The following is a 9694-nucleotide window of genomic DNA, read 5'->3' as shown; positions in this document are numbered from 1 at the left end:
ACTTGACTTGAAGTCATTTTGAATTCATCTACAGGTTACACTTGGTGTAAGATGTGTAGTGATTGAATGATAAAAATATTAATGACGTTCAAAACACTTGCTGTGCAACAAAAACAATCATAGATGTACATGCGTCAACTTGAACTGAGACGGTATCACAATTAAAGTCTGGCAGCTCATACTTGACTGAAAAACAGAGAAACACTTTGAACTAGAAAACATTTAGCGAATACATGTTGTAAGGGTGACAATAAATAAATTATAGAGGGTTTGATGAACTTTAAGCTCATAAGTGAAAGGGGAAAGATGATTTTCGTCTTGTAGCTAACGTGGAACATAGAAAAATAAACTAAAAATTGAGGTTCGGCTCCTCATTGGAACTTTTCTTTTTTTCTCGCATTTGATAAAATGGAAAATCGTCTCTCCAATTAAGGGTTAATGCTTTAGTTTCCTTCCCCTTCTCATTCGCGTTTTTCACCTTTCCCACCCTTATCCTTTTAACTTACCCTACTTGAACCTCCTTTCCCTTCTGCAAAGGCCACAGAGTCCTATAAATAGAACCATGGCTAAAAAAACGATAAAATACTTTTACACTTCGCTTCCTGTATCCACGATGTACTTTTTTCTCTTCTTATAGCTGAGAGGAAAGAAGACCGGAAGTTTGCCTAAAAGGCCTGGAAAGAAGTTTACGACGCAAACAGAGATGACTAATCCGAGAGACATCGTTGAAGAAGGCAAACGTGGAAAAGAGTCAACGACAGATGTTGAGCTTGGCTTAAACTGTTTACATCTTAGCCCGAGATGTGAACAGTTTAAGCCTTGCATTATGGAAGAATCACCTGGTGAATCTTCCATAGTGCATCACGATTTTATACCTCTCAGCAAACATATGAACAGACTGACATTAACAGCTGCAGACAATGCCAAACAAGGTCACTGCGTAGTTGTTGAAATATCAAACACTCACCCTAGTGGTGCTACTAGCCTTATTTATGGGAGGAAGATTAATGAAGAAGGATCCGGTGTGGGTGAACCTTATCAACTGGTGACGAAAGATCTCATAGGTACCTGGGAGGATGAGGAGGTGAAAGCAGAAAATGTCCAAGTTGGTTCAATTGTCAAGTACGTTCAAGTGGGAGATGAATTTGTCTTTCAAGGGAACACGAAACGTCCGCGACAGGTGAGCAGGCGGCTTTCTCTAATTAGGTTTTACTTCGATTTGGAATACCTCGCTGTCTAGAAACTTATAGATCCCAAGAAAGAGGTTGTGAAACATTGGAACTGTTCGCACTTAGAAATACGTATAATTTCATATAGGGCAGAATTGATCATGGAGTCAATTTCTTTTTAAATAATGCGCATCAGGTTCTCAAAAGTCTGATTTGCCCACGGGACTTGAAGGATTCTGATAATTTTTAATGATATTTTTGGGGTACTTTCTGATTTTTTTGTTGCATTTTTGGTTTTTGTTATTGATGTTGTCGTTGTTGTTGTTAGTTAGTATTAGGTTTTGTTTGTTTGTTTGTTTGTTTTTTTTTTTTGCAAAAATCCTGCCGGGATTCTTAAGACGTTCACATTTAAAAGTTTTGTTATAGAATTAACCACTTCGAGGGCACTTAAAAATGCATTTGTTTGCAGAATGTGAACAAGATTCTTCTGGACCTACGCTGTGCTGCTGGTTCCTGCAGAGACACTGAAGATGCCTTTTCTTACGTAGAAATCTCCTCTGAAAGGATTCACGAAGACTATGCATCTGATGAGATCTTATGCCTTATCAGCCTTAAATGTAGCGGGATCCAAAATGAATCAATTGCATTCGTGGCCAAGCTTGGAGAACTCTTGAACTTCAAGCTTAATTGCAGAGAAGAGGGTGTGAATGGGGTTAACCGACTAGCGACAAAGGGCGTAAAAAATTACTGACTACCGACGAAACGGGGAAAAAATTACCGACTAGCGACAAATAAATTCTAACCGACAACCGACATGATCAGACGTGATAGGGATGTTTTTATTCAGAAAGAACAGCATTTTGATGATTTCTTGCTCAGAAAATCCTTCTTCACCCGACGTAACCACATTTATTCCAAATTTAGCCGAATTATAGAATTTCTTGTCTTCAAATTTCTTTAAATCCACGGGATCCTTCTTTTCGGTGAGCAGCGTGGGCTCATTTCTAGAACAGCGGCTCGTAATCGGGCTGACAAGATGGCCTGCTGTCTCATTTCAAGAACTGGCGGATCACAATCGAGCCAACGAGACGCCCTGCTGTTGTCTTTTTATTGCTCGTTGTTTGTTCATGCGGTTAGGTCATGACTGGGATTGCTAAAGTCGTCGTGAGTTTTTTTCGAAAAGGTGAAGAAGTCGCCATCGAACGTCATCGAAGCAGGGTCCCAGTAGACAAAAAAGCTCATAGAATAGTATCTGAACTAAAAAAACATCTTACGGAGTTTTTAGGATTAAAGGAGCAGGCACATCAATATGGAATTGGCGGATTTTCGTTAAAGTTATTTCACATAGCGAAATCGCCTGCGGGCAAATGCGAAAATTTTGCAATTGTGACGGATGGGCAATGGCAGCTTGAACTTCCAAATTTAATATCGGATGAAAGTAGCAGTGAGCTGAACGGTAAGTGTGAAACGCGTGCAGCGGAGTTTGATGAATCACTTTAGTTCTGTAGTTAAATATAAAGATCAAATATTAACGTGGTTAAACTCTGGTTCCACCGTTTTTTGTTTGTTGTTTTGTGGAGCGGAATGTTTTTTTTTTCTTTTTCACTGTCCCTTTGAATGCGAAAACTGAGAAGAAAAATCTCTACAATGAAGTAGCGAGTAAATCAGTTTATAAGCTTCTTTCTGATTAATTGGTGAATGAACAACAGTGCAGCTTAACATATTAAAGACCCCGTTTATTTATACACGCCCTTAAATTTATTCGTTTCTGAAAACCAGACGTTCAAATAATATTCAATTCTCTCCTCGAGGGAAGTTACGCACGAGAGATTTCGCTCGATGTGCACGTTTTATACATCTTGACGAGCATTTGCTGTTAAGAACTGTAAGTTTCTCAAAAGCCTACTAAAGAGAAAACTTAAAACACACGGTATTTAATATTTTAGTACACATTATCCAAGAGGTCACAAACTGGACCGGAAAGCCAGTAGTGTTGCTGAAGGCGCCGGCTACATCTGATAAAAGCAAGCAGAAGTCAATGAACGACACTGAGAAGAAAGGTGACGAGTCAAAAGTGAGAAGGAAACGGTAATCACGAGAAGAAGCAAAGGAAGATGAAAATCTGGCAAAAAGGATCATGACTGAAGGAGGTGACATCGAGAGAAACGAAAGGCAACAAGGAGACCTTCAAAAGTTTCAGGATGGTAGGGCTGAATTAGCCCTTGTAGTTCGTTTACCTGATTTTCAAAAGTCATAAATTTCGCTACTTTGGAAATTCTGCGGTATTCCTTGTTTATAAACACTGCCTTGTTTATACAACGAAAAACGCTCACTTGGTGTGTTCGCTATGTAAAGATAGTTTCTTTTAATTCCGGCTAAAAACTGTATTATTATCACTTTGATGGGCATTGTGGCGCATTTTGCGTGCTAAAATAAAGAATTTGCCGGGCTAAAATGTATTTTTAAAAATAAACCAAGACAACCAATGTTCGCGCCTTCTTCTTGTAGCGTTGGTAAAAGAAACCGTGGAGCTATTTTTAAAGCCCAAATCATGGCTGAAAACATAGAAAACAACAAAAAATTTGTAAATTCTCAATCTTCACAGGTAGGGAAGAAGATCTTAAAAAGTTAGATGCTGATTCCATGGCCGATAGCGAAGTGCATGTAAATTTTGCGGATTCAAGAAAAACAAACTCTGTTTAACCAATTATGCCAAACTGTCAGTCTTGCAATTGCACAATTACTTTCAATACTTACAAATAAGTTAATCCATTTTTTCTTTCACGTCTTTTACGATTCTTCACAACACACATAGGGGAAGATTTTGTAATTTTTAGCCAGCTTTGGTTGATACCAAAGCTGGCTAGCTTTCAGCGTTGGTATTTTCATTGTGCGAAAATAAGAGCCCGGCATTCAAGTTATCAACGCTCGCTGTCAAGTTTTTATTTTTTTTTTCAGTTTTTTTTTTCTCAACACCCTCCAAAGTGATATTGATTGACAGCTATGTAAAAGACACTGTGAGTAAGGTGAAAGAACGCTACCAGTTGAGCGAGACGTCTGCAACCAATGGTCCACAGGGAACTGTATCACAGAAGACGCAAGTATCTGTGTCTTTGCTTAAAAAAGGCATAGAAAGGCTATACAAGAACGTGATGGACATTAACCCCCAATTTGTAGATGATCTGCCGCTCGAAACGTTGTTCACAACAGTAGTGGAAAATTTGCACGCTGTTTCGCACCTTAAACACGAGAAATTTACGGTACTTACATATGCCCAGGATTTTGGAACAATTTGCAAGGAATCTCTGAAGCGCACATCTAGATGGGCAGCAAAGTACTACACGCATGACAAATCCTACTATCCGGTACCTCAATCCGCCATGCCCCTTTCTGCTATAGCTACGATAACACCTTTGCCAAGTGAGAACATAACACCAGGGATAGAAGGACAGATCAAAGAGTGGCTAGAGAGTTACAGACCAGTACGCCAACGGACGGTTAGGAGTGAGACCATAAAAGATAAGGCTGGGGCCTTGCCGCCAGCTGTCTACGCCGTTCACCACACCGACGAGTCTGAAGAGAGGCTTTGATATCCTGAAGAAAACACTGTATCGTCAGCAAATGCACAACGCTTTGTCAGCATACAATTTGTGGACGAAGGGGATGTTACTGAGGTGCTTGAGGATCACAGAGAAGTACAAATCGATGAGTATGAGACAGATTCGGATGACGGGGAATCAGATTTTGAAGAACATCCAGAGGTTGTCAACAGAGCGTGTGTTACCCGATCCGGCAGGGCTGTTCGTGCATTTGTGCGTCTCGACATCTAAGAGGTACTAACAGTTAAAAAATCCTTTTAACGGTGCAGATTGATACGTATGACAACCAAATTTTTGGCAAAAAAAAAAAAGAGAAAAAAAAGAAACCTCGCAGAAAAGCCGCGAGAGCCGTTGAATAATAAGTGTAGTGAGTTTTTGTGGACGTCTCGGAAAAAAGACTTCCGTAGCTTACAAATTAAAATTAGGTATCCCAGGGGCTAGAGTGGGTGTTTCATTCTTTGTAGAATTTACCTCTCTTGATTTACTTCGATGCCCCGTAGTCGACAGGAAACAAATTCACATCTATAATAAAAGCTTTGGTGAATTTTATCGGTATACTAGATTTGCAAACAAAAGTGGGGTAGATGAGCACGTTGCTAAATTAAAAAACAGCGTTAACGAGGTTTAAGTGAAAACAAATAATGAATTATTACAAGTATTACACTTCGTCTAGAGTTTAAAGTCTTAAATCTGGGAAAATTGCATAATAAATGTGAATAATTAACGTGTATTTTTAATTATTAACTGAGATTTACCGACAACCGACAAAGGTCAAAAATCTTAACCGACAACCGACAAACTAATGAAATTTTAACCGACAACCGACATTTTGACCCCCCCATTCAGACCCTCAGAGAACATTGTATGCTTTATCCATCTCCCGGTGCTTTGCAACTGATTGACAGGGAAGACACCGACGATGTTGTTGATGTCGCTCATGTGAAGATGGGAGAACCACTTCTGATTACGGGAGATGACGGTTCAAGTAAATCGCATTTCCAAGCTATTTCCGAGGGCCTCATTCCGAGTAAGTAAATTTAACTTCTTATCATCCTGTTTTTGCTCGAATTAGCGTTCAGGCCCTTAATTAAAATATCGGCTAAAAGTAGGGGTACTCACTGGAAGGAGGACACTCTATAGAGGGGGCACTTATGGATGGTTTTTAGATTTATTTGTTAACTCGTCACGAATGATGGATCTACTCCCCATTTTCAATTCAGTTTTGCGTGCAAGCACCTAATCAGCGGATAAAGGCATTTTATACTTCATGTGTGCTATCAAATTGTTCCTGGAAAAGGATGGTGTCTATACGAAATGATCACTGATATTATTTTGTTGACAGCTGCCTACTCCAAGGCCTTGAGTTCTAACTCGAATATTCTGCTTTAGACATAAGCTGGCTTGAATGCTTTATTTTATTTAAAAGGCTCTCTTGTTGCTTACAGAGCATTCTTCCCCCCCGCCGAAGTGTAATGGAGAACATGTGATATAAGGAAACCTGTTACAAATTCTGGGCCAATTAAAAATTTTTGCTAGGCAGAATTTCAGAGGTTTCATTGCGATGTATTAATGTTAACGCTATGGATTAACAAGTAATCCGGGCGTAAAAGCAGTAGTCCTTGTGCCTTCCTGCCCAGAAGCCTGTCAGGGGTTTTACGAATTTATGGAAACTTACGTTTCTACTGACTTTGTAGACATTCTAGCTATTTCAATTTCTTTCTACCCAGAAAATGAGCCCAGGGAAATCTCATTTGACAAGAAACCTGCCGATGAAGGCGAGGAAACCGACGATGATGTTAACAATTGAAATTTAATTTGGATACGTGAACTACCATGTTCAAGATGTGAAAAAAAAAAAAAAAAACTTTCAACGTGGAATTAAAATATGAAAGTTAAAACTTATGGTGCCAGAAGGCGATATTTTTGTAATGTGGATTAGTAACCATTATAACTATCGTCAGAGAATACATTTTTTTTTAAGGTTGATGAAGTTATTGGTGCTGTTTTTCAAGGTGAATTATTTAGAAAATTGTATATCCTTAGAAATATTATAATATTTTAATCACTGCTATTGTTCCTAAATTGAGCACAGAGTGTCACAGGCCTTTGTTGCCTTCTATTTCCATTGATGTCGTTAGTCGTTTGGGTAACCTTTCATTTTACTTTCGTTTGACTGAATCGCAAAACTTGCCCTTCTAACGAGACACATATTACATTTTTGTGCTTTAAGAATATTTATCATTCTGATTTTACAGAACTTAATTGAAAAAAAAAAAACGGTACCATATTTTGCAGTTGGTGGATTTGACTCAACTATAGAGAATTCTTAATATTTGTAAATACTTGTCTATCATACGGCAGAAGATGGTCTGTAGTTTGAATAATTCCCCAGCAGTTAGATAAACTGCTGGAAAGAGGTTCACTTTACGTCTTTGCTTGCCTTCGAAAGTAGGATTCACAGACTTATTTTACAGAGCGGGAAGTGTCTGGGAACTCTTCCTTAATTCAATGCTAGGGTCAATATTGAATGACCGGGATGATACCCGAATAGTGTACAATTAATTTTTTTTTTGGAAATAAAACACTTTTTTACAATTACGAAAACTTAAGCAGGAAATGGAGGAGGAAGGTCGGTAATCTTAAATTTCGCAAAAAATGTGAATGTTTGTACTACGAGGTCAATTGTATGTTCAGTAAGTGTTAGAAAAGTTCTCTTATATGAAACCATGCTGAATTAAGTAATTATTTTTTAGGTGGATATACAAGAAAGGGAAATAGCGGGTTATCTCAAATTGATAATAACGTAGTATTATTAATACTATTAGAATTGTATGGCTTTTATTGATGGTCAGCTTCAGGTTCAATGATGAAGGAAATAAATGATAATTATTCATGTTAGCCTAGTTTCAGTATATATATTTGTTAAAGACAATAAAGAGAAATCGAAATGAACATATAGGCTCGAATGAAATGATTAATCAATTGATAATCTGTTGTTAGAGAAGTAACGGACAGATTTCTTTTTACATTTTGAGTCGAAGCAAACAACACCGGAAGGTGAAGATCCCACACAGTAATTGCTAACTTTTCATAATCATTTTGCTCCGCTCGTTGCAAAAATATTTGAAGGATAATAAACACAGCCTCCATTTTGAATAATACCAAAACTATTGTAGTTTCGTGAGACCAATCTACCACCGTTTCTGCTTATTTTGTTTCGTCGTCAAGTGAGGTTTTATGCTTCAGAAGTTGAAAATTATATGCCAAAGCGTGCGGTACAGGGTTAATAGTTTCTCAATGGAAAGCCTACTGCCATCGAACGAATAATTATGGTGTATCGATGCTATTCTATATCAACTGCTCCTGGATCATCACCACTCAATCATATTCATCTCGAGGTGAACTTCGTCTAGTCCAGCACAAGGAGTTCATACACGCTGCATTGTGACACTATACTGAAGACGTGAGTAGGTTGTCCTCTTGAACCTCTGTCTTGCTCAAAGAGGATTTGAAATAGTTTGAGGAAATTAAGCTCCGTTGCAGCCATTTTGGTTGGTAAATGAATGAAAATCAGATGTTAAGATGCAATGAATAGGTTTGCAAACGATTCCTTTGTTCATATCTTGAAGGTGAAAACGTGCAATTTAGGGAAGGAAATGCCATATAATGTTAATGTTTTACTATAGGAATGAGGCATCAGAAACATAGTTTGAAATTAAAAGTTGAACCGCACGTGAAACAATCAAGCAAAAGAGAGGTTTTCTGTGTATGCATAACCTCATCTAAACACAACAGGAGTTGGGAGAATTCGAGAAAATTATGCAGTCTCGAATGATCCTCGGGTTTTTGTCGCTTTCTTAAATCCTCACAGCCCTTAGTGTTAATATGAGGCTATGTAAACACAGGGAATAAATCCTCTCTTGCTGTTATAAAATATTCCTGGAAGAACACAAAAAGTGTGACGTCATATCCAGGTTTACTTACTCTCATCCAGACACACGTATCGACCAATAAGAGCGTTTGTTTCATCTCAATATTTAATAAACACGCACAGTACAAAAGTCCAGACGACGCACCAATAGAGGATCTCAAAGGGGTTTACCCGTCAGTCGTCAAAAGGCCTAATATCTAACCTTCAGCTGTCAAAAAAAAAAATCTTTACCGTCAACAGTCAAAATAGCAGCTCAGTGCCTCACGCGCTTTAAAGGTGTTTCAGATTTCCCTATTTTTCCCCTATTTGCTGCTTACCGCAAACAGTTGAGGATCTTACACGACAGGAAAAGATCTGTAAACCGTTAAAACAGTTTCCGGGTTTCCATGTGTACTCCCTTTAAGGTCATGTTTCCTGCGTTTTGCCTTAACTGACAGTCTGACAGTTTGAAAAAAAATTAATTTTTTTTAAAAAGGAAGAAAAATTTCGGGAGTTTGGAAAACGACAACTCAAAACAGGGTGATAGCTTGATACGTATTTACCCAAATAGTGCCACTAAGTTTACTTCATTCTTCGAGCCTCAAGTGTCGTGCATATTCGTGGGCGGCGCTTATCTGAGGGTGGTCCTTATTCAACTTGAACTTGGTCTGACGACGACAAAAAGTTTTTTTTAGGCGAAACGAATCGATTTTATATCTGCGAAAAGAGAAAATTTAGTAGTAACTATCAGACACGTTTTTTGATCGTTACCTTTCATCTCTCCTGGTATTTTTCAATTACACCATCATTGGCGTTTTTTTGACTGTTGCCTTTCTTCTATTCCGACACTTTTTAATTACACCACCACAAGTGTGTTTAGGTAACTTCAATCTCACTGATCCCAGTTGTTGATCTGAGTGTACGGGCCCCATCGTAGGGGTACTCTTTATCAACGTCTAAATTTTTTTTTATTTTCCTTCTTTTTTTTTTTTTTAATGATTTGCATTTGTTCCCTA

The 9694-nt window shown here is 38.3% G+C and overlaps 2 protein-coding genes, 1 long non-coding RNA gene and 1 pseudogene across 3 annotated transcripts; all 4 read left to right on the top strand.

Moving 5' to 3' along the window:
• Positions 1–654: 654 nt before the first annotated feature.
• Positions 655–2225, top strand: LOC148724883 (uncharacterized). Its single transcript, XM_088731249.1, has 2 exons — positions 655–1180; positions 1639–2225. The coding sequence occupies exons 1-2, from the start codon at positions 704–706 to the stop codon at positions 1918–1920; spliced, it is 759 nt and encodes a 252-aa protein (XP_088587375.1). The 5' UTR covers positions 655–703; the 3' UTR covers positions 1921–2225.
• Positions 2226–2309: 84 nt separating this feature from the next.
• On the top strand, positions 2310–4130 carry LOC148724882 (uncharacterized; annotated as a pseudogene).
• Positions 3721–5113, top strand: LOC148724881 (uncharacterized). Its single transcript, XM_088731398.1, has 2 exons — positions 3721–3774; positions 4037–5113. The coding sequence occupies exons 1-2, from the start codon at positions 3721–3723 to the stop codon at positions 4757–4759; spliced, it is 777 nt and encodes a 258-aa protein (XP_088587524.1). The 3' UTR covers positions 4760–5113.
• A 512-nt stretch (positions 5114–5625) lies between these two features.
• Positions 5626–7720, top strand: LOC148724880 (uncharacterized). The gene is made up of 2 exons (XR_015991030.1): positions 5626–5795; positions 6496–7720. It is a non-coding gene; the product is annotated as an uncharacterized LOC148724880 (long non-coding RNA).
• Positions 7721–9694: the final 1974 nt, after the last annotated feature.

Source organism: Stylophora pistillata, chromosome 8, assembly GCF_964205215.1.
Source record: "Stylophora pistillata chromosome 8, jaStyPist1.2, whole genome shotgun sequence".
In the NCBI taxonomy this organism is placed as follows: Eukaryota; Metazoa; Cnidaria; class Anthozoa; order Scleractinia; family Pocilloporidae; genus Stylophora; species Stylophora pistillata.
Note: the sequence above shows the minus strand (reverse complement) of the source record. Positions and strands in the feature narration are given on the sequence as shown.

Bases quoted from the DNA above. Each gene is read 5' to 3' on its own strand.
- LOC148724881 (XM_088731398.1), top strand. From the start codon at position 3,721: ATGGCTGAAAACATAGAAAACAACAAAAAATTTGTAAATTCTCAATCT. The intron at 3,775-4,036 runs GTAGGGAAGAAG...AAAGCTGGCTAG, and splicing joins TAAATTCTCAATCTTCACAG to CTTTCAGCGTTGGTATTTTC.
- LOC148724883 (XM_088731249.1), top strand. From the start codon at position 704: ATGACTAATCCGAGAGACATCGTTGAAGAAGGCAAACGTGGAAAAGAG. The intron at 1,181-1,638 runs GTGAGCAGGCGG...ATTTGTTTGCAG, and splicing joins ACACGAAACGTCCGCGACAG to AATGTGAACAAGATTCTTCT.